Source organism: Xyrauchen texanus, chromosome 4 (assembly GCF_025860055.1).
Source record: "Xyrauchen texanus isolate HMW12.3.18 chromosome 4, RBS_HiC_50CHRs, whole genome shotgun sequence".
In the NCBI taxonomy this organism is placed as follows: Eukaryota; Metazoa; Chordata; class Actinopteri; order Cypriniformes; family Catostomidae; genus Xyrauchen; species Xyrauchen texanus.
The window spans coordinates 46455411-46480826 of NC_068279.1; the positions used below are offsets into that span (position 1 = coordinate 46455411).

Below are 25416 nucleotides of genomic sequence, written 5' to 3' on the forward strand. Positions count from 1 at the left end.
TATTTTAAAATATCGATATAGGTAAAGTGGGAAACTTAAACATTATCGCAGTCATTACTTAAAATCAGCATTATAATCTATCCTAAACGAAGAATAGTTGTTATGATCATATTTTTTTTTTTAAACAATGCCAATGAAAACCATTGTTTTTGGACCATTAAAAGTACTTCCTACTTTCTATGAAAACAATAAATCAAGCACCAAATGAGGATAAATGGGGATAAATTAGTATTGTATTTTTGTATCTATTTTTTTCATGCTGGTGAAAGATTTATATATTTTGTATATCACAATTACTTTCCTTCCTCAAGGCACAATGCTGTTTCCTCCAGCTGGTAAACATATTTCTCACTTTCCTCAAATGCTTTTTGAGAGACTTCAGGAAGAATCTAACCACACAGTTATAAGTCTCTCTCTGGAACCACCTCTTCAGCAAGCAGGACAGTGGATTGGACAAACACAGACAGTGTTTCTCAACACAGGTGTTTTTTTTTCAATTTTTTCTATTAAATGTGTCTCCGGGAGAAGTTCAACCTCACAAACACAAGAAAATGAAATATTTGCACAGTTTTGATTCCTTCCAATTTACATTTTTTTACATTTTTAATCTTGTATTTCAATTTATAGTTATGTCAAAGCATTCAAATTTATATATATATATATATATATATATATATATATATATATATATATGTCATGTATACATATACAGCTGCAGGAAAAAAGATTTGAACCCTTTGGATTTAACTGAATATCAGTCCAATGTCAGTTTTTTGAGTCTTTGGAATTGTGTTAATACTCAAAAGGATGTTTTAACATAACTCTTCAGATCTTACGTTTTCACAACAACAAAATTCATAGACTGATGGTTCTGAAGTATTTTGGGGATTCATCGTTTAGATTTTAATGGATTAGGAATGCATTAAATTATGAGTCGAATTCAGGGTGATATATAGGTTTTAATCTTTAAAATGAGAGATTATTTGGTTTGGATTATGTTTCAGTTCAATTCTTTCACTCTCCGTGCATTTTTTCACTGATTATGAAGCTTTGGTTCTGTAGGAAAACTCACTATAACCTCAGTTGAATAGTCTGGGGCCACTGGCTTGTGGATTTGTGGAAGAGTTCAGAAAGATTAAAAACATATTCAGCAATATAACATGCAGTATCTGTCTGAAAGTGACTGAACTGAATGTAACAATTTCTTTCAGATCTTTCCAGATGGCTGGTTGCAAGTTTTGCCTTCCTAGCCATCCGTCCTGTAGGGAACTGACCAGTTCTTCTGTGTCATCTGAAAACTGATTCACCAATTGCTCTGGGCTGACACACGGGGTACATATTTCATACAGATGTAGCATGTAGAGTATAGACTGGCAGATTATGGGACACTGGTGAGGAGAGACAAATGTTGTAGTTTAAAGGTTCACAAGAAAAAAAATATATTTTGACATGTGGTCTGTCAGCTGCTCTGTTTGGCAGATTGTTTTTCTTTTTAAGGTTTCACTATGTCTATTTATGAGATGTGAACAGTTTGGTGAAACAAATCATGACAAGCTGTTTGTAGTCAAAAAATACTAAAAGAATTTGGACAGGATTGTCTCCTAATTTTGGAACCAAATCCAAAGGATCCTAATGGGAAGATTAAAATAAAATCCCACTGGAGAAACTGAAATACCTACAGGATTTACATTTCTACTTCATAATGGATACAATGTAAAAATTATAAGAAATTGAATGGCATTGGAAAATTGCCTTAACCTTCCTTTTGTCTTAAGAATCTGCACACTTCTTTTGTCCTTTAGGTAATTTTTTTACCAGTTTTGAAAACCATTTAAAATGTATACATTTTTTATTAGTGTACAATGGCACTAAAGATTAACAACAATCTGTTTTATTGTGGTCCCAACTTGTATTGTTATAGGGGAGGAAAATATTTATGTATGGAATATTAATAGTGTAGAATATTTTTATAATAAAAATAAAGAATAAAGAATATATTTATAAAAAAAAAAAATGGTACATGCCTAGTACATGCATCTATAGCGCAGTCCAGTCCAGTGGAAAACTGTAGTGTTTATGTTACCATGGCAACGGCCTCTGCGCCGAGTCTTGACTGCTGTTAATAAACAACGAGAGGCGATACATAGTAGTTACTGGAAACTTTTATTTGTATTATTATCATTTAAAGGAACAAATTAATTCAGGGCGTCGTAAAGTAAACAAACATGAGCGCAATAAATGACAAGGACAAGAAGGTTGGAAGATGTTTACTGGGTAACTGGGTTGAGGAGGTGAGTCTCACACATTTCAAAGACAGCATTTTCATTTTCCAATTCAAGTTTATGATGTTGCATGCATGCACTGCTTGTCGAGCTTTGAAGGAATATTTAATTCTGTCATAATTTACTCACCCTTATGTTGTTTAAAACTAGTATGATTTTCTTTCTTTTGTTAATGATGACAGAATTTTCCATTTGGGGTGAATTGCTTCTTTAACCCCTGTGCGACCTTCGGGACATTTGTGTCTTTTTCCTTTTTGTTTTTTGATCGTTTTAGCTGTGTTAAAGCCAATGACATAAACTTTGCCAAAGGTGTGTATTTTGGGGGAATTTTGATATTTCAACCTCAGTTCCTAAAATACATAGGCCTATAATACATTGTGTTAATTTGATCACAATGCCATCAAAACATAAAATCATGAATTCTATGATATTATGCTTTCATTCCAGAGCCCTGGCTTCAAAAGTTTAATTTCTTTATATTTTCCACCAGATGGCGCCATTTTTCTCATGCTTGGCCTATGGAGTAAATTCATGCTTTATTTTTGCTATTTTCTGTTGGCTGAATTATAGAGCACTGCTGTCCAATTGAATAACTGGTGCAGCTAAAATTGTGTGGGTGTGTTGGTATGGATGTCAGAGTGTATAAAACAACAGTGGCATTATATAAACAAACTGGCATTTAAAGGGTTGAATCCTGAAAATGAATGAATATTTGGTAGTTATGATCAGGACTGATGTTGGTTAAAAAATTTACTAATTGAAAGTGAAAACTAATATTAATATATTATATTTTTATGGCAGTTTTTAATGCTGATATTTTTGTCCTCTAAGGACCTCTGAGTAACTTTTTTAAATTGATGCACAAGAGTTATCAGATTTGTTGCTCAGGTACCTTGACCAAGGTACAACCTTGAATTGTCATGAACATATTTTATATTTGTCCTAAAAATGTATCTTGGCACACACCACAGGATATATCGCAAGCCCTTTCGATATTTATCATGCTGGATAAGAATTATAGTTCCCCGTCTGTCACTTCGACGTTGTGTCGAAGAATCGACATTAGGGGTCTCTCTTGAGAGCCTCGAGCATCTCTGAACTTGAGAAAAGGCCAATGAGCAATTGGCAAAAAGAATTTGCATGTCCCGCCCCTGGACATTCGGGTATAAAGGGAGGGAAATGAGTCTGTTCATTCAGAAATGTACTTCTGAGCCGACCGGTTGCGTGATCAGCGAGCTGCAATTCACAAAACTGTTCACCTCATCTCTAAGAGCGTATATGCTGTTGGATCTATGGCGCATATCAGCGGCTTTCTCCTTCTCTGCACGGCAGTGCAGCTTTGCCCCTGGGCACTTCGACAACACTTTTGCAGGACGCGTCTTTATAAAGATGCCCTTCCGCCCCTGTGTAGTTCCTGGATGCGGTCGAGTTCTCTCCGCTCCTGACGGTCACAGGCGCTGCCTGTCACACCAAGGCAGCATATGTGGATGATTCGTGTTCTCACTGGGAGAACCTCACCATGGCAACGTTGCAGTCACGGCTTTCCTTCCTATAAAGGAACGCCACTCCAGCTGCCCCCCGCGTTGCTCCTTCTTCCCACGCGATTGAGGACGACCCAGCTGGTGATGGAGGCGATTTGGGGATGGCAGTGGGCTCGGTTTTGCCAGGTACATCCTCACAAACCACTCGCCCCTGACACGCTCATTGACTTCCGCCCGGGCTCGGGGTGACAGCGGCTTGCCTCACGGTCAGTCTGCCTATCCTCTTGAGCCCCCCAAGCTTAATGATGAGCTTGCCGCTGCATCGGAGAGTGTTCTGGCATCTGACGCGGAAGACTCGATTGGACTCGACCCTCGGGTCAGCACTCCCAGTCAATGGAACCCTCCGTCCTCCCCACAGCCTTCACAGCTGGATGATTTGTTCCTTGGGTCTGGGCGCCACTCACAGCCACGCCCCCCGGTTCCTTTCTTCCCGGAAGTGCATGATGAGCTGACGAGGTCGCGGAGGGCACCTTGCTCATCTGCTCACTACACTTGACAGCGGAGCAGTCCACAGGTACTCGGCGGTCCCCCAGGTGGACAGAGTGGTTGCGATCCACCTGTGTCCTGCGAACGCCGCCACCAGGCGGGATCGCCCAGTGCTCCTCTCCAAGGCCGGTAGGATGACGTCGTTTCTGACCTCCAAAGCCTACAGCGCCACCAGACAGGCCGCTTCCACCTTGCATGCTATGGCCCTCCTGCAAGTCCACCAGGCCAAGGCACTTAAAGATCTGCACTTGGGTGGTCCTGACCCTCAGTGACCGACCTTCCCTCAGGGCCATGAAGGTCACAGCGCGGACACTCGGGCAGGCGATAGGCCTCCAGAAAACATGCAGCTCTGCCTCAACCTGGGCCCAGCTCTCAGCCCCAGTGGCAAGCGCCCCACAGGAAGCGCACCTCCACGTCTCACGAACACCCTCCAGGACCCGGAATGCTCCCAAGCGTTCCTGAGACAGACGACCCAGAGATCGAGACGTTTGCTCCGGAGCTGATAAGCAGACCACTCCTTCCCCCAGTGGGGGGCTGGGAGGAGAATCCTCAGTTCAGTTTGTTATCTTTGCCGCACCTCCTTTGGGCTGCGGTACCCACATTCTCAATAAAGGAGCAATTTCCTCTTTCTATGGTTCACCCAGGCCGCAAATGCTGTTCTCACGGCACCCCGGTGCCACACCTCAACAGTTCCGGCACATCAGATGTGGACCCCCCCACCTTCAGACCTTTCCCAGCCGGCCGGTTCTGACGAATCTAGAGAACGCCTTCTTGGTACCTCCTCCTCAGTCACTAACCCGCCCCGTGCCGGGTGTGCGGAGCAAGGTAAGTGCTTCGAGTCTTCCCTCAACACCAGAGCCTCGGGACGCGTTTTGGCCTCCCGACGCCGTATTACCTGCTCTGCCCCACTGCGAAGCTCAACCAGCACGTCAAAAATGATCGTCCCCTTAGTGCCCCTAACACGGAACTTGGATGCGTGGCTTTCGTTTCCCAACCAGTCACGCTGGCTGGCTAGGACCATCCGACTTGGTTATGTAATTCAGTTTGCCAGGCCTCCACCCCCTTTCGGGCGTGTCCGCAATGACGCCAAGACGCCAATTTCCTGCGTGTGGAAATCACGGCCCTCTTACTCAAAGAAGTGATAGAGCCTGTTCCTCCAGCTGAGATGAAGAAGGGTTTCTACAGCCCTTACTTCATCATAACCACGAAAGGCGGCGGCTTACGACCGATCTTGGACTTGCAATTTTTCAACCTGGTCTTGCACAAACTCCCGTTCAAAATGCTCACGCAAAGACACATCTTAACTTGCGTCCGGCATTTAGATTGGTTCGCAGCGGTAGACCTGAAGGACGTGTACTTCCACGTCTCGATCTTGCCTCGACATCGACCCTTTCTTCGGTTTGCGTTCGACGGCCAGGCGTATCAGTACATGGTCCTCCCCTTTGGCATGTCCCTGTACCCTCGCGTCTTAACGAAGGTTGCAGCTCAACTTACACTCAACTACCTCGATGACTGGCTCATCCTGGCCCACTCCCGAGAGTTACTATGCATCCACAGGGACCAGGGACCAGCCGCTTAGGGCTTCAGGTCAACTGGGAAAAGAGCAAGCTCACCCTGGTTCAGAGCATCTCTTTTCATCGGCAGGGAGTTAGACTCAGTCTCAATGATAGCGTGCCTCACGAACAAGTGCGTGCAGTCAGTGCTGGAATGCCTCACCTTGTTCAGGCCAGGCACGGTGGTTCCTCTAAAACATTTCCAGAGGTTCCTGGGGCATATGGGCTCCTCCACGGTGGTGTTTATCACCCTCGCCTGCCGCCAGACTTTCAATCCCTGGACAGACCTCTGTTTTTTACGGACAGGAGTCTCTTTACAGCAGGTGTCCCGTCGCGTTCTGGTCAACACAATCGCCTCCAAACAGGGTTGGGGTGCCATGTGGAACTGGCACACAGCCATGGGCCTCTGGAAAGGGCCCCCACTGCATTGGCACATCATCTGCCTAGAGTTGCTGGCTGTACTTCTTGCCCTTCGGAGATTCCTCCTGCTAGTTCTGGGCAAGCACGTCTTGATCCGATCAGACAGCACCATGACGGTAGCGTACATAAATCTTCATGGATTTATGTACGCTCCCGTCACATGTCACAACTCTCGCCTGCCGTCTCCTTCTTTGGAGCCAGCAGCGACTCAAGTCATGCCACTCACATCCTGGGCAGCCTCAACATGGCAGCAGACAGGGTATGCCCAGCGGAGAGTGAAGGCTCCACCCCCAGTCGGTCCAGCTGATTTGGGAATGGTTCGGCAAGGCTCTGGTACTCACAAACAGAGGCTCCCCTCGGGACAGACGCGCTGGCACACAGCTGGCCCAGGGGGCTGCGCAAGTACACATTTCCCCCAGTGAGCCTTCTTGAACAGGTGCTATGCAAGGTCAGGGAGGACGAGGAACAAGTCATTCTGGTGGCCCCCTACTGGCACTCTCAACTTGATTATCAGGTTCCTTAGAGGTGCCCAGAGGTTGAACCATCCTCGGCCAAACCTGTTCCCCTCTTGGGATCTCTCAGTGGTCCTCTTGGTCCTTCAGAGATCTCCCTTCAAGCCACTAGAATCAGTTGAGCTCAAGGCCCTCTCCCTGAAGACGGCCCTCTTGATCGCGCTCGCTTCCATCAAGAGGGTCAAGGACCTGCAAGCGTTCTCTGTCAACGACACCTGCCTGGAGTTCGGTCCGGCAGACACTCACATCCTCCTAAACCGCGTGCTGCGTGCCCAAGGTTCCTACGACTCGGATAGAGAACGCCCTAAACTAGCTGCGCAGCGAGGTAATGAGGCTGACAGGAATCACCTGTTGGAAGAACCAGATTAAAATGCTGATGGGGTTGAAATGGTGGTTGAATTGATTAGTTAAACTTTGTTTCTCTCACTTTTGTAAAAAAAATTGAACTGTAATAGAACTCAAATGGCATGAAGCCGGAACGGTGCCTGTTCGCGGAGGCAACTTGTGCAATGAACAGCTCCGGATGGAAAGTTTAGATAAGAGAACATATGAGCAGTCATAAAGAGCTGTTTCACATGTATATAGCACCACTGCAGCCAGTTTGTGAAAGCAGCTTCACCCAGCTAGCCATTCCAGGTGAGAAATTTAAATAGGAGAGCATATGAGCAGTTGTAGGGAGCTGTTTTACATGTATACAGCACCGGAGCAGCCAGTTTGTGGAAGCAACTTCACGCTATAAGCTGCTTCGTAACCTCCGTGCCCTGATGGAGGGAACGAGACGCTGTGTCCCTCCTGCCACAATGCTGAACTACCGCTGAAATGGCAGGGACCTTATTCTCGGCTCCTCTGCACAAAACCTAAAGAGCGGTATGCACGTCCCCTCCTTTTATACCCGTATGTCCGGGGGAGGGGCATGCAAATACCACTCGCCAATTCCCACTGGCCTTTTATCAAAGATCAGAGGTGTCTCTGGAATCTCAAGAGTGACCCCTAGTGTCACTACATCGACACAACATTGAGTTAGTGACAGATAGGGAACTATTGTTGTATACTTATTAATACCAGTTAATCTTATTTAGCTACAAACAGAAATGCTATACAGGTATTTGCTTATAAAAATACCCAAGACAAAGGATAAAATCGGTTATCTGAAAGGGGGGGGGACTGTCTCAGAGCTGTTAATGGCAGCTCTGATTGCTGATATGTGTAATTGGAAAATCAACAAGAAAAGAATTATAGGTATCTGTAATTGTATTTTGAATAGGAGTTAATGGCATATCTTTGTGAAATTCTGCTAGTGAAAATGCAGTAACAGATATCAAGAATTGTGTTTTTTACTACTGCAAACCTAGTACTGATATAAAAAATGTGCACTTTCACTAGTGGTAATTCCATTTCTGATATTAACAATTAGCATTTTAACTAGTGAAAATGTAAAAGTTAATGGAATAGATCATCCAGAAATGAAAATACTCTCATCATTTACTCACACTCATGCCATCCTAGATGTTTATGACTTTCTTTCTTCTGCAGAACACAAAGATTTTTTGAAAAATATCTCAGCTCTCTAGAAAAATATCTCAGCTCTCTAGGTCCATATAATGCAATTTGATGGTGATCAGCATTTTAAAGCTCCTAAAAGCACAGACAGTAATAATAAAATAATCTGTATGACTCCAGTGGTTAAATTAATGTCTTCTAAAGTGATGTGATGGCTTTGGGTGAGAATCAGATAAATATTTAAGTCCTTTTTCACTATAAATGTTCCCTTCTTGTCGCTCACCAATACGAGTTCATGAGAGAAGCGAGTTTAGACAGCCTCTCGTGTGACATAAGTGCAAATAATTAATTGGTTTTGCTTTCATTTGAACATGCAAGTGTTCTTACCAAGGGCGTAGCAGCCAGGGGGACAAAAAAGTGATTTGGTCCCCCACACTTTTCCAAGCTAAACCCATACCAAGTCCAAATGGTGGATTTGTATTCAGTATTCTTTGCGTTTTGTTACTTTGGGCTGATTGAGCAACCATTCAGCAAATCACAGGTGAGGTTTTATGAGCCGAAACTACCTTTACGTAATAGGCCATCAGTCAGACAGTCTAATCAGCTCTGTTAATTTCTACAAATTGAATTTCATCAATGCTCATTTATCCTTTTTTATCAGCATTGATGTTAATCTAAATGAATAATGTAGAGATGAGGAACACACAAATGAGACTTATTTATCAGCATATCATTCTTTATTGGCAGCATTACATGAAATGCACTGCAGAAAGAAACAAAAAAGGACAATCCTTCTTTTAAGCAAACATTGTATTTATATTTTATATTTTGTTTATATAGTGTTAAATTTGTAATGCTATGTTTTATATCAGCTCCTGTTTTGTTGATGTTGGTGTGCAGTTGACAAACTGTTGGAAAAAAGATAGATCTGCTGTGTTCTTAGAACACATGCATTTTACTGAAGTCAATAGGTATGTAGACATGCTTTTTTAATACATGAAAATGTATGGAGATTATTCAAAACTCATAATAATTATTATAAGACTATTATTGTTGTTTTTTGATAAAAGTAATTCTCTGCAGCTCACAAACTGTAGGGAAATTATAGATTTGGTTTGTTCTTATAATGCATAAAACCTCTACCAAAGTCTCTTTGTAGGTCTGTAGAAAAAACAATCGTTGATTCAGTAACTAAATAATTTCACACAAGACATCACCAGGTGGTATCACCACAAATGGTCGCTGAAAGAATGATTAAATGGATATGAACTAATTTTGGTGTGCATAGTCAAAACACTCAAGTCACTTGGATACATTTAAATCCTACATTGCACAAGCACAGAGTAAAAACATTTTCACTGCACATTTGGAATTATTGTAATTGATTAAATAATTTATTCAAGGACCAGCTTGTGCTCAGTCTTTTATTGTCATGTGTCAAACAGAAGCAAGTGCTTCACAAGATGCCCTTTGTTTTTGCAGCTAATTTAGCTACATTTTACACTTATTTAGCAATACATCTTTAAAATACTTTAAGATAAAAGTATCTAATACTGATATATTAATATAATAATACTTGTATATTAATATATACTGTAACATATTAATACTGTGCTGTAAGTGTTGGGTCTGTGCGAGCCACCTACTGACAGCTTTGTCCCCCTACTTTTAAAATGACTGCTACTCCCCTGGCGATTACATCACGCGAGAAGCTGCGTGACCTCAGTCCTCTCATGAACGCATGTTGGAGAGAGACCGGAGGTGAACATTTTCAGTGAAAATTACTTAAATATTGATCTGCTACTCACCCAAAGTGATTGTATCACTTTAGAATACATCAGTTTAACCACTGGAGTCATATTGGTTGCTTTTACAATGACCGTATGGAGCTTTAAAGTGCTGATCACCATCCGCTTTTATTGTATGGACCTACAGAGCTAAGATCTTCTTCTTAAAATCTTTGATTTTGTTCTGCAGAAGAAATAAAGTCCTACACATCTGGAATGGCATGAGGGTGAGTAAATGATGAGAGAATTTTAATTTTTGGGTGAACTATCCCTTTAATATCTAGTTCATATCCTGCACATGATTGAATGTCATAAGGACTTGCGATACATGGCCATTGACATGTTACAGTTTCTCCCATACACTTCAGAGGGCTACAGAACTGCTGTACAGGACAGGATCTAAATCTTGTATTCATGAGAATGGACACATAGGAATCCTCACTGTGGACACAGCTGCTGAAGTGCAGGGTGTTAGTACATTCAATGCTGCCTTCAGTTCTCCAAAAAGCCTTGGAATGAGACAGAAAGGTTGGTAGAAGTTATTGTACAGTGACTGAATTCTGAATTATATTTTGCAGTAACAGTGTTGTTTGCTTGATGTGCATAGATGTATGTTTTTTTAAGGAATATTAAATTCAAGATTTTGTGGTTTTACATTTCTGTTTACATCATAAAGTTTCTTTGTGTTACTTTTGTTTTTTCAAAATCCTAAAACGTGCAGTTTACTGCACTCAATAACGTCTTTGTTACTGTTGTAACCTCCATTCCTTGATGGAGGTAACGAGACACTGTGTCGATGTAGTGACACTAGGGGTCGCTTTTGGGAGCCCCAAACACCTCTGATCTTTGAGAAAAGGCCAATGGGAATTGGCAAGTGGAATTTGCATGCCACTCCCCCGAATATACAGGTTTTGCGCTGAGGAGCCGAGACAGGTTTCCGGCAATTTCAGCAGATAGCTCAGCGTTGTGGCAAGAAGAGATTACAACAGTAATCAAGACATTCCCTTTCTGTCACTCAGCTGAACTGTGTCATGTGGACTGGCGGTGCAGGCAGACCACTGCATTCCTCATAGCAAGTGCCCCCGGCCCCCATGTAACCTCCCCCAATGCCCCATGCCCCTTGCACCCCAAGGACAAGACAAACTCATAGTGGGTACAGGCCGTGCCAGCCGTTTTGTTCCACAAAAATGTAACATCAATCTGCTGGGGCCATATGCGTCCGCATCGGGGGGGGGGGTGGACCACACCCTGCCCGAAGGGGAGGTAACGGATGGAGAATATATCGACTGGCAATATTGCATGTGGAATTAGTCACCCGTCGAGGAGGAGCCCTACAAACACGGCGCCTGGAGGCAGAGGGAGCTCTGCCCAAGGGAGATGCGAATTTAACAACCATACTGCAGAAAATACATCACATGGGGTTACCACACTTAACCAGCACATGTGGAGCACATACCCCATTACAGGGCATACTAGCACACTTATTGGGCCCAGCTACGAATTCCTCAGCCGAATTTGCCTGCCAAAGGGCTAGAGAGGAAAGACATCCAGGGTTCACCATCTCGTGAACTCGCATGGAGGAGAAAAGAGCACATCTTCCCCTCCAGGAGGGAAAAGGCGCTGTACAGAAGCGGTACACCCTGCCAGCTGCCCCACATACTTATCTGTTCGTACCTGACAACACACGGGAAGAAACCGGATCAACCCGAAGATAATGAAATCTCACTAAGGTCTCTACAGATCTCTAAAAACTCTACAGATGTCTACTAGAGAGGCACCATTGGCTAGTGCCCAGGAGGATGCTACACTCCCCGTGGAGTGAGCTCGTGATCCCAAAGGGGAGGGCATGCCCTGGGCCTGGTATGCCAAAGCGATAGCATCCACGATCCAGTGGGCAAGCCTCTGTTTGGAGACAGTGTTCCCTTTCCGCTGTACCCCAAAGCAGACAAAGAGCTGCTCAGAGTGTCTAAATCTCTGTGTGTGGTCCAAGTAGATAGGCAAAGCATGCACCGGACATAGCAACAACAAGGCTGGGTCTGCCTCCTCCCGGGGGAGTGCTTGCAGGCTCACCACCTGATTCCTAAAAGAGGTCATGGAACCTTGGGTACATGGCCCGGTTGGGGTCTCAAGACCACATGAGAGTACTCCGGACCAAACTCCAGGCAGGTGTCACTGACAGAGAACGCCTGCAGGTACCCATCCCTCTTGATGGTGAAGGAGGTCCTCCCTCAGGGGAACTTGCCAGGGAGGGGCTGCCACGAGGAGTGTGAGCTGTAAGAACCAAGTCTGGGCCAGTGGGGTGCCACCAGGATGACCTATTCTTTGTCCTCCCTGACCTTGCACAAAGACTGTGCAAGCAGGCTCACTGGGGGAAATGCACACTTGCTCAGACCCTGGGGCCAGCTGTGCCAGCATGTGTCTGTGCCGAGAGAAGCCTCAGGGAGTATCTTAGCAGGCAGTGGGAGGATTCCCGAGAAGCTACCTGTGTCTACCTGTCTACTTGTGCTTCGCTGAATCAATTCCAAATCAGCTGGACCACCTGGGGTTGGAGTCTCCACTCTCCCCTGAGTGTAACATGCCACGATGTGGTAAATTCGCCCAGGATGTGAGTGGCCCGCAACGACTTAATTTGCTGCTGACTCCAGAGGAGGAGATGGCGGGCAAGTTGCAGCATACGACGTGAGCGTAAGCCACGTTGGCGGTTTATATATGCTACTGTTGCTGTGTTGTCCATCCGGACCAACACATGCTTACCCTGGATCAATGGCAAAACCAGCAACTTGAGGCAGTTGATATGCCAATGCAATTGCAGCCCTGTCCAGGAGCCTGCGACTGCATGCCCATTGCACCCCAGCTTAACTTGGAGGAGTCTGTCGTAACAACGGCACGCCTGGACACTTGCACTATGGGGCCCCGCCTGCAGAATTACAAGGTCCTTCCAAGGGCTGAACATGTGGCGGCAGATTGGCAGAAGGATTGCGATCTCCACACGCAGGGCAGTGCCGTTCTCACCCCTCACTGAGGTGAAGCGGATGCCGCTGAGCTCGGGTGGGCACCTGGTGAACTGAATCGCATAACCGAGTCAGATCATCCTGGCCAGCCAGCGCGAAGGATTGGAGAGCGCTAATGATGCCTCCAAGCTCCAAGCGAGGGGCACCAAGGGGACAATCGCATCTGACGTAACTGCGCATGGGGCCTCGTGGCAGGGCGGAGCAGGAGTTGCCACATTAAGGAGCCTGGCATCCCGATCTTGTGGCTGTGCTGAGAGAAAGTTCAAAGCACTTACCTTGCTTTGTGTGCCCACCATAGGACCGGTGAGTGACAGGGGAGGAGGGTGAACGTCCTCTTGTCTCGTCACAACTACCTTGCTCTGCGTGCCCACCATAGGAACAGTCAGTGACAGGGGAGGAGGGTTAACGTCCTCGTGACTCGTCACAACCACCTGAGCATGGGTGTGTGTGTGTGCCGCAGCTGAGCGTGTGAAGGCGGGGATCCGCTTCCGCAGCACCGTGCTTGCCATGAATGTTCAGTGTCTGGCTGTCGTGATAACGTCCAGGGAATGGGGGCCATATATCTAACAGCATACTCAAAGGTGAATGGAACGGCAGCGAAATTCAATGAATTATTTAAATGAATGAACTCCGCTCGACTGAAAAAATCTGAATGAGTGGTTGCGTACCAGCTCCTTTTATACCTGTGTGTCCGGGGGAGTGGTATGCTCATTCCACTTGCTAATTCCCATTGACCTTTTCTGAAAGATCAGAGGTGTTTAGGGCTCCCAAGAGCGACCCCTATTCTCACTTCATCGACACAACGTCAAGTGAGTGACAGATAGGAAACTTTCTGTTTAGTGAATCACAGATTTTAAATGTCTCAAAATTTTGCATCCAATGAAGAATAGAATAAAATAGAATAGAACAGAATAGAATAGAATGGAAGGCAAGTTTAGGCAAGGCAAGTTTATTTATATAGCACTTTATTTATATAGCATAATTTAGTTTTTAGATGATAGTGGGCTGATTTAGTTATTGCTTTGTGACTACAGAAACTAAGGTCTGACTCCAAAATGACACCAAGATTCCTTGCTGGATTTTTTTGTCTTTAGACCCTTAGAGTCACGGTATGTGTTCACCTTGGGAATTTCACCTTTTTTGCCAAATACAACAACCTAAGTCTTGTTGTTGTTTAACTAAAGGAAGTTTTGTCACATCCAACTGTTAATTTTATCAATTCACTGGCACAGATAGTCTATGGGGCTGTAGTCATTTGGCGATAGGGCTAGATAGTCCGCATATCTATGGTATGCAATTTGGTTCTTTTTCATAAATTGGCCTAATGGAAGCATAGAAGAGAAGAAAAGAGAAGTTTTATCTGCAGATTTTCTCTCTGTTCTTCCTGCAGTTCAGATCGTTTTTTTGTGGTTTTCATTTTAGGAAAACGGACTGAACTTATGGAAAAGGACCTCATCAAAAAAATAAGGTAACTAAATAAACAAGGATTTCACTTTTAAACTGAATCTCAAAGACCTTGTTGTGTGTAAAATCCACTAACTTTTATTATATGCCCACTTTTCTTGTTTCAAGTGTAAGCAAATGAAACCGTAGCGGATGAATGATGTCAGGATGTTTGTGCTATGGTTAGTTTCATGGCTTTATTAAATTGTTTTAATTATTATTTATCATGCTGTTCTCCATTTAATATCAGTAGGATTACAGAATGTAACTTTGAAAACAAGTCTCTGACCCCAGACGTGTGGTTGCAATATATATTTTTTAAGAAATATATATTCAGTCAAAAACAGAAAAATATAATTCTGTGTGACAGTGTCTCGTGCCCATAGACCTGGAATGGGCTACAGTGGCCCGCAAAAGAATATTTACACAGTCTAAATCTTCAAAATATATGAATGGCATTGCATTGTATACTTACTAAGCCAAGTGGCATTTATTTTAAAGAAAGGTAACACACTTTTCAACCAAAACATTTCTCAAAAATAAATAATATAAAAACTAAATTAATATATATGTAAGGAACAATGTACAGTCAGTCGGTTGTTATTTCAAAATAATCCCAGACAGGTTGATCAAGATCCCAATGCAAAGAGGAGGGGTCTTTTACCCTTAGGGGTTTATTTTGTGAAAAAATCTGCCTGACTGTACATTATCCTGCTAATTACATGGCTACTAACCAAATAAATAAATACATAGACATAGAATGTTGTTTTCGGTGAACAGCTGAAATCTACCTCCAGTTTGAGTCGGAGTTCTGATGGTGTTTTTTTTTTTATTCATTATGAAAAATTGATTTGAGTAAAGATTATTTTATTAGCTTACATGTAAAGGACCCACATTGATTCAAGAAGCAGGAAAGATAATGTGTAATTCCCAGATGAGAGGTCTGATATGTGGATGTGCTGCTGTTACAGAGAAATATCAGACCGCTATCATGGCATCATTGACCAATCAGAATCGAATATTCCAGAGAGCCGTGTAATAATTATATAAACTTACCGAGCACTTTATAAGGATCCCCTGTACACCTACTTATTCATGCAATTATTTAATCAGCCAATCGTGTGGTAGCAGTGCAATGCATAAAATCATGCAGATATGGCTCAGAAGCACCTGACAACAGAATAGGGAAAAAAAATTATTTCCATGATTTTGACCGTGGCATGATTGTAGGTGTCAGAACGGATGGAGTGAGAATTTCTGTACCTGCTGATCTCCTGCTCTAGTTATGATCGTCCGTCAGGCAATAGAGCATTATTATTATATTCACCTAGCTTTATAAGCACTAAATATGCATCTCATGTGGGGAACAGATGTGCGCGGAGTGATTGAAGTTGCACTCTGGTCTATCTGTGCATGCGCGTGAACAGGCTGCGAGCTCCAGTGACAGGATCGTGCTGAGCCGATCACATGCATGATGAAATCGGGATTCCCTTGATATTGTGGCGCATTTTAATTCTACATGATAATTTTTTATTTTAAAGTGCTATGGAGCAATTCAACCATGTCAAACTGCTAAAGAGCCATGATAATCTGAACAGCGCTGACGAAGTAAAGAGAAATGACCTGCCCTGCACCAGCATCGATTGACCATTCGCTTAGCTCCTCCCCCCTTGGTTACGGTTGCTTGCACTGACAAGCTCTGCAGAACTCCCCACTGTAATGAATGGGAGATCTCCATGAATTACATGGTTTCTGGCAAAGCATTCTCATTAACGGAATGAATAATATTTTTATATGGGATGGTATGAAGAGAATAAATTGTTAAATTACACAGTAATTTGATTGAAAAACTGTGGAGACTGTGAATCATAAGCAAACAATTTTTACATTCCTTTGAAAAGAGAAAAACGTCTTGGGTTACTTAACTGTAACCCCTGTTCCCTGATAAAAGTGGAACGGGAACGTCTTTAGGAGTGACCAGCTGTGAATATGTGTGCAACACGTCAATTAAATGTACTAAATGTATAGCCTCCGCTGGTGACATCATCAAGATGCGCCAGTAAAGGGGCTATAAACAGATGCGCCACAGGTGCATCATCAGGTGTTTTGTTTGAAGAGCAGTCCTGGGACATCCTCAGTGCGGCAATGAAGCGCAGCATCTCGTTCCACTTTTATCAGGGAACTGGGGTTGCAGTTAAGTAACCCAAGATGTTTCCAATCAAAAAGCTACACTTTGATGCTGCACTGATTTAGTGCTTTGGAAACGAGAATACCCACGCCGCCGCACTGTGGATGTCTGGACCCCTTGCGGTTGTGTAGTTCTGCTCACAAGAGCGCAAGAGTTCTCAGACATGAGTTTGTGATGTAGACTCAAGGACATAAGAGCCCGGAGTAGCATGAAGTTCCAAACTATAGAATCTTATGAATGTATTCGGAGAGGACCATCCCGCCGCATTACAAACATGTTGCAGAGGTACACCTCTAGCCAAAGCTTTAGAGTTGGCTACCCCTGTGGTAGAGTGAGCCCTGATACCTACTGGCGAATCTTGACAGAGAGCCTCGTAGGCCAGGGCAATAGCATCCCTCACCCAATGTGACATAGTTTGCTTGGTGGTGGCCGCCCCTTTGTTACGACCCCCATGATAAACAAATAGTTGCCCTGACTTGTGCGGTGGACATATGTCTGAAGTCTATCCTGCTCCGGCATATAAACGGCGGGGAGCAGAAGGAGTGATAGGGTGTATGGTCGAGAAAGGAACCTTAGGCAGGTAGTTAGGGTGAGGGTGCAATATTGCTTTAGCCATTCCTGGGGCAAAATCTAAGCAGGATGGCAAGACAGACAGAGCATGCAGTTCCCCAATTCTTTTTAGTGAAGTAATTGCCATAAGAAAAACCATCTTGAGAGTCAGAAGTTTATCTGATGCTGGCTCTAGAGGTTCAAAGGGGGTCTGAACCAGACCCTCAAGGACTATTGCTAAGTCCCATGAAGGGATCCTGGTCCTAGCAGGAGGTTTCAAACGCATGGCTCCACGAACTAAGTGAGCAAGAGGGAATTTTTCCCCAAATGCATCCCGTCAATCAAGGCATGGCAAGCCGAGAGAGCGGCCACATAAACCCTGAGAGTGGCGGGGCATGTGCCTGCTGATAACTTTTCCTGCAGAAAATCCAGAACTGAAGCAATCTGGCAGTTAACTGGATCTACATTATGTGCACTGCACCATCTTTCAAAGACACCCCATTTATTGGCATAACTACTTCTAGTAGAGGGAGCCCTAGCACTTAGAATGGTTTCGATAACTTCAGGTGAAAGCCCAGTGTCCCTCAGTTAGTACCCATCAGGGGCCAAACATGAAGGTTCTACAGCTCAGGCCAGGGATGAAATATTTTCCCAAGTCGAGCCTTCGAGGAGAGACATTATCCTCGAGAACCATACCCTGTTCGGCCAATGCGGCACTATCAGTAAGATCGTTCCATACAACCCCCCCAGGTAATTTCCTGAGTGGGAGAGAGAATGCTCTTTTTGACATTGAGTCTCAGACCCAGAGAAACTAGATGAGCTAAGACGATATCCCTGTGCTAAAATGCCAGTTCTTGTGACTGTGCTAGTATCAGCTAGTCATCTATTTAATTCAGAAAATTAAAAATCGGACGCAACCCACTACCCTTCTTGGGAACCAGGAATTATCTGCTGTAGTGGCCTGACTCTTTCTCTGGTAGGGGAATATGTTCTATTGCCCCTTTGACCAAGAGATTTTGCAGTTCTTTCCACAGTAGACATGCTTGTTCCGGTTTCATGGTAGTAGAGACCACGCCGCTGAAACGTGGAGGACAGCGATCAAATTAATTCTGTTGCCTTTTTCTACTGTTCTTAGAACCCACATAGAAACACCTGGCAGTAGCTTCCACGCTGCCATGTTCTCTGAGATGGGAATCAATTTTGACACTTCCTTTTGAGGGGATGTCGTGTATTCTGCATCCTGGACTAAGGCAGGAATGAACGGAACACCCAACATTTTGCTGAAAACCGCTAACTCCCGAAACACCAGAGGCGGCGGAAATTGATTGATTTCGTGGGGGTATCGGGAAGGTACAGGTGGATGCTTCATACACCCCGACCCGAGGGGGGATACCCCCACAAGGCTGGGCGCAAAACCGTTAGGGTTTTCTCTTTTTAGAGATAACTGCCCTGAGGTCTTGCTTTGGGGGCTGCTGAGGGCGACGAACTGGCCCCCAGTCTCTACGAGGGGGAGCACAATTCGCCACGCTTTGTTTTTAAGCCTCCCGTCTAGAAGGACCGGGGCGGGGCTGGGTGGCCGACTGCTCTCCCCCTGAGTGTGGCCTGAGTTTATTGCCAAGAATGCTTACACATACAAGGAATTTTTCTTGATGATGGAAGCTTCCAGTGCACAAACAATACAGCAACAAGATAGAGATAATAATAAATAAATAAATAAATAAAAATCCAATAGAAAATATAAGTATATTTAGAAATACACAATAAAACATATATATATATATATATATATATATATATATATATATATATATATATATATATATATACACTACTGGTCAAAAGTTTTGAAACACTCATTCTTTATTATAATTTGTTCTTCACATTTTAGAATAATAGTAAAGTCATCAAAACTATGGAATAACATAAATGGAACTCTGGGAATTATGTTGTGACTAAACTGTGTAATATTTTAGCATCTTCAAATTAGTCACCCTTAGCCTAGATTTTTCAGTCATGTACTCTTGACATTTTTTCAACCAACTTCTTGAGGTATCACCCTGGGATGCTTTTTAAACAGTACTGATGTTGTTCCCATCTATGTTGGGCACTTATTGTCTGCTTTTCTTTATTATTTGGTCCAAGTCATCAATTTCAAAAACCTTTTTTTTTATAAAATTTTAGTTTTAGAATGTAATATATTAATATGGTGGAACAATTATATTTTTGTCTACAAAACTAATTTCAAACGTTTAAGCATACACCTGCAGATCAAAAGATTTTTAGGCTCATGAAATATATACTCAGGTGACATTTCACCCCACACTTCCTGTAGCACTTGCCATAGAGGTGGCTGTCTTGTCATGCACCTTACAGTCTAGCTGATCCCACAAAAGCACAATGTGGTTAAGATCCATATCAATTCTTCCATAAGTCCTGCACCCCTGAGTTTTCTCTTTACTGTTGTACATGAAACTGGTGTTGAGCAGGTAGAATTCAATGAAGCTGTCAGATGAGGACATGTTAGGTGTCTATTTCTCAAACTAGAGACTCTGATGTACTTATCCTCTTGTTTAGTTGTACATCTGGCCTTCCACATCTCGTTCTAGTGTACAGCTTTGTATGAAATCTTCAGTTTTTATTTTTTAGGGCAATTTCATGCATTGTATAGCCTTCATTCCTCAAAACAACGACTGACGAGTTTCTAGAGAAAGCCATTTCTTTTTTTTTTGCCATTTTTGCCATAATATTGACTTTAAGACATGCCAGTCTTTTGCATGCTGTGGCAACTCAAAAACAAACACAAAGACAATGTTAAGCTTCATTTAACGAATCAAATAGCTTTCAATTGTGTTTGATATAATGGCAAGTGATTTTCTAGTACCAAATTTAGCATGATTACTCAAGGATAAGGAGTTGGAGTGATGGCTGCTGGAAATGGGGATTGTCTAGATTTGATAAAAAATGACTTTTCAAATATTGATGGTGCTGTTTTTTTACATCAGTAATGTCCTGACTATACTTTGTGATCAGTTGAATCCCACTTTGGTGAATTAAAGTACCAATTTCCTGAAACAGCTAAATCTGTACATTATTCCAAACTTTTGGCTGCCAGTGTATATATATACTGTGGATATCAAAAGTCTACACACCCCTGTTAAAATGGCAGGGTTTTGTGATGTAAAAGAATGAGACAAAGATAAATCGTCAGAACTTTTTCCACTTTTAATGTGACCTATAATGTTAACAATTCAATTGAAAAACAAACTGAAATCTTTGACACACACGCACGCACGCGCACACACACACGCACACACACACACACGCGCGCGCGCGCACACACACACACACACACACACACACACGCGATTTTATTACAGCACCCAGTCTTTTTGGGTAGGAGTCTATTAGCATGGCACATCTTGACGTGGCGAAAGCGCTCCAAATCTGTCAGATTGCGAGGACCTCTCCTGTGCACAGCCCTCTTCAGATCACACACACTTGATTTTATTACAGCACTCAGTCTTTTTGGGTAGGAGTCTATTAGTATGGCACATCTTGACGTGGCGAAAGCGCTCCAAATCTGTCAGATTGCGAGGACCTCTACAGATCACCCCACAGATGTTCAATTGGATTCAGGTCTGGGCTCTGGCTGGGCCATTCCAAAACGTTAATCTTCTTCTGGTGAAGCCATACTTTTGTGGATTTGGATGTGTGCTATGGGTCATTGTCGTGCTGAAATGTGAACTTCCTCTTCATCTTCAGTTTCAGCTTTCTAACAGACGCCTGAAGGTTTTGTGCCAAAATTGCCTGGTATTTGAAACTGTACATAATTCCCTCCATCCTGACTAAGGCCCCGGTTCTAGCTGAAGAAAAACAGCCCCAAAGCATGATGCTGCCACCACCATGCTTCACTGTGGGTATGGTGTCCTTTGGGTGATGTGCAGTGTTGTTTTTGCACCAAACATACCTTTTGGAATTATGGCCAAAAAGTTCAACCTTGGTTTCATCAGACCATAACACATTTTCCCACGTGCTTTTGGGAGACTTGATGTTTGTTTTTGCAAAATTCAGCTGGGCTTGGATATTTTTCTTTGTAAGAAAAGGCTTCAGTCTTGCTACCCTACCCCATAGCCCATTCATATGAAGAATACGGGAGATTGTTGTCACATGTAGCACACAGCCAGTACTTGCCAGAAATTCCTGCAATTCCTTTAATGTTGCTGTAGGCCTCTTGGAAGCCTCCCTGACCAGTTTTCTTCTTGTCTTTTCATAAATTTTGGAGGGACGTCCAGTTCTTGGTAATGTCTCTGTGCCATATTTTCTCCACTTGATGATGACTGTCTTCACTGTGTTCCATGGTATATCTAATGCTTTGGAAATAATTTTGTACCCTTCTCCTGACTGATATCTTTCAACAATGAGATCCCTCTGATGCTTTGTAAGCTCTCTGCGGACCATGGCATTTGCTCTGAGATGCAACTAAGAAAATGTGAGCTGAACAGCTGAACTTTATTTGTGATTAATCAGAGTCACTTTAAATGATGGCAGGTGTGTAATGACTTCTATTTAACATGAGTTTGAATGTGGTTGGTTAATTCTGAACACAGCCACATCCCCAGTTATAAGAGGGTGTGCACACTTATGCAACCAGGTTATTGTAAGGTTTTTAATATTCCTTTTTCCCCCCATGGAGATTTCAGTTTGTTTTTCAATTGAATTGTTCACATTATAGGTCACAATAAAAGTGGAAAAAGTTCTGACATGATTTATCTTTGTCTCATTCTTTTACATCACAAAAACCTGGCATTTCATTCACAGCATATTTTTAATGCCTCCGAGCTATTTTCAGTGGAACAAGTAGAGCTCCAATCTGCTTGAATGGGGAAAGACCAAAGTTTCTACACCGTAGGTCAAATAATTTTTTTTCAAATCAGCAATAAAATCTGACAACCATGGTATCATAAATTGTGCTGCTTTAGCTCAAATACTGAAGAACCCCCCCCCCCTTTTACCATAAGATGGGAATTACATTATTTGAGCCATATTGAGTGTTACAATGTCTCCCATTCATATGCATATGGCTGACCTACATCTCATCTCTTTATATTGTCTGTTGTCAATGTTGGCTGGTAAGCATTGGCAGTTAGATGCCATAACTTCCATTGACACCCATTCAAATTTAGTCAGACATGTATACACATTACAAAAAATCATTATAGTAGATGTTTCACCAGTGCCCCATTTTGTTGGAGTGTGAAGTAACAGTGTAACTGTAAAAATACACTTTTATTTTTTCATCTGTGTGTTCTACAAGGAGTTGTATAGTGTGATCAGTCACATGGCATTTATGCAGTCTCAGGAATACAATGTAACTGTATGCTACATTTTATATAAATGAAATATAAATCATGCTTGAACAAACTTGTAAATGTAGTTGGTTATGTAATAGAAGCAAACATTAACATGTATCGCTGTCATTCACTATGGTAAAATATTTAGATGTCATAAATTAGCATTTTGTGTGGAACAGAGCAAAAAGTAAGTGTTTATGAATGGATAATCTGCCATCTTACTCATGTTTGTTTGAAAAGGGACAACATTTATTGTTGTTGTAGCACCTCTGTTGTAGTGTTCATTTTGCCAGGAAACTGACGTGATACGTACAATGAGCCACGTAAAAAACATTTAGCAAAAAATGTACGTGTAGTAATGTGATCCTATTGCATTAACAGCCCTATGATTGGATCAAAAGCACTTCTGGCAGTATGCAGGTCACATACTTCAGGCCTGCATGATGCGCCAGCCGAGCAACTGCCACTGAGATGGGAATGTTAACGGATAACTTTTGAAACCTCCTTGATCAATACAATTTAGCCAGATGGCATCTTTATAATAGTTTGATCTGTATTACAGTGTTCAGGTACATGCAGAGCTGAATCCAGCCCCTCCAGCCTCTGAGTTGTGCTCGGTTACCAAAGCAGACTACAAGGTGGAGGGCTTCAAGCCTGTCCATGCACCGCTCAACATGGTATGTTTCTATCAACAATTACCTTTAGAGAGTAGCATTTGACTGTCTCTTGTGCAAAGCAATTCAGTTTGACTTCTAAGCATTAGACGTGACTGAAATATTGTAATTCATTTTCACTTTGACCATGTACATTTGCATTTGTGTGTATATGAATGTCCCTTTTGTTTTTGGGGAGTTAATTGGCTTTTTCTTTTTAGAAGCATGATTACACGACAGAACAGGCCATTACATTCTGGAGTGATAACTATCAGAAGATTCAGGTCAACATATCTACTACTCTAGAGTCTTAAACACAAAACACTTGTAGAGCTAATTTAATGGAATAGTTCACCCAAAAATGATAATTCTCTCATCATTTCCTCACCTTCATGCCATCCCACATGTATATGACTTTCTTTCTTCTGAAGAACACAAATTAACATTTTTAGAAGAATATCTCAGCTCTGTTGGTCCTCACAATGCACGTGAATTGTGGCCAGAACTTTGAAGCTCCAAAATGCACATAAAGGCAGCATAAATGTAATCCATGTAACTCCAGTGGTTTAATCCATGTCTTCAGGAGAGATGTGATAGGTGAGGGTGAGAAACAGATCAACATTTGTGTTCTGCAGAAGAAAGAAAGTCATACACATCATTGCATGTGGGTAAGTAAATGATGAGAGAATTAGCATTTTTGGTTGAACAATCTCTTAAAGTGTAAACCATTCATAGTTCCATAATTGTTCCTATTTATTAAATGCTACAATTTACTTTAAAATGGTTTTTCGATTCTTTGCTCGATTTACTAGTTTTTTCTGCTTGTGTTACAGTACATGAATATGGCACAAAAAGTTTATTTCTTGGAATATTGTTGTCATTTTAAGAATTATGTTTTCTGCTTGTGTTACAGTACATGAATATGGCACAACAAATTTATTTCTTGGAATATTGTTGTCGTTTTAAGAATTATGTTTTCTGCTTGTGTTACAGTACATGAATATGGCACAAAAAGTTTATTTCTTGGAATATTGTTGTCGTTTTAAGAATTATGTTTTCTGCTTGTGTTACAGTACATGAATATGGCACAACAAATTTATTTCTTGGAATATTGTTGTCATTTTAAGAATTATGTTTTCTTCACAACAGGGTGTGACAGCAGTTAAAACCAAGCATTGCCCATTCAAAAGAAATGCCACCTTTAGCACACCAATCAGTGAACAACTGGATCAACTTGATGACACCTTGCCATACCCTTCTGAAAATGATGCTCCATTGTGACAAATGAATTGTGAAAAATAATATAGAAAAATAGAAAAAATATTGTGAAACATCATTTAGTTTGTTTTGGAGTTGATAACTACTATGAATAAAATAAACTTGCAATTAATATACAGTTCATTAACAGAGGTATAAGCTCATTACATGGCTCTCTTTTGCATAATTTTGCACAAGGACCCTTAAATTGTATACTGACCTGCAAAGGCAAAATGCAGAAACTACACATTTTGTAGAGTGAGAGTAATTTTAATGCACATTTGTCTGGCATCATTTCAGTGTATACTATATATATATATATATATATATATATATATATATATATATATATATATATATATATATATATTTGTATATAGAGATGCTGCATTATTGCAACAGAAAGGATAGGTCATAAACATAAATTAATGTAGCTCCAAAAACATCCATAATATACATATTTTTTTATTCAAATCATATACTTGTTATTAATTTATTAATAATAAATCACCAATGGTTCACTTAGTAAGTTTTATCCAAATGTATTATAAACTATAATCTAGGTTACATTTGCAGGAGTCATTCACTATAGAAACCACAATGTCCTCCGCCATTTTGAATAGTACTTTTTCTCCAATATGTAAACTCTGGTAAGAGGTAAGGGCCTTGAGTTGTGTAATTAATCAGTCTGTTGTGTCTCTTAGCTGTGATGAGCCGTAATGCTGAAGTTGTCCGTTTAAAGCTATTTTCTAGCTGTAGTTGTGTAGTAGTAATTCGAGTAATCATGGAGCGATGTTGTATGTAAACACAGACTGACGGATTCAGCTTCACATCACCAACTGCTCATATTACACACAAAAATTATCTTTTGCCACCACCTGTT

At 42.1% G+C, this 25416-nt stretch overlaps 1 protein-coding gene across 3 annotated transcripts; it reads left to right on the forward strand.

Moving 5' to 3' along the window:
• Positions 1 to 2121: 2121 nt before the first annotated feature.
• Positions 2122 to 24659, forward strand: spag8 (sperm associated antigen 8). Of its 3 annotated transcripts, none has more exons than XM_052113775.1 (6): positions 2122 to 2291; positions 10450 to 10609; positions 14515 to 14560; positions 23186 to 23300; positions 23498 to 23560; positions 24426 to 24659. In XM_052113775.1, the coding sequence occupies exons 1-6, from the start codon at positions 2226 to 2228 to the stop codon at positions 24555 to 24557; spliced, it is 582 nt and encodes a 193-aa protein (XP_051969735.1). In that variant the 5' UTR covers positions 2122 to 2225; the 3' UTR covers positions 24558 to 24659. The 3 variants fall into 3 exon arrangements, with proteins under 3 accessions (XP_051969735.1, XP_051969718.1, XP_051969726.1); XM_052113758.1 differs by having other exon boundaries at positions 2194 to 2291; positions 10431 to 10609; XM_052113766.1 differs by having other exon boundaries at positions 2194 to 2291; positions 10431 to 10609; positions 23501 to 23560.
• Positions 24660 to 25416: the final 757 nt, after the last annotated feature.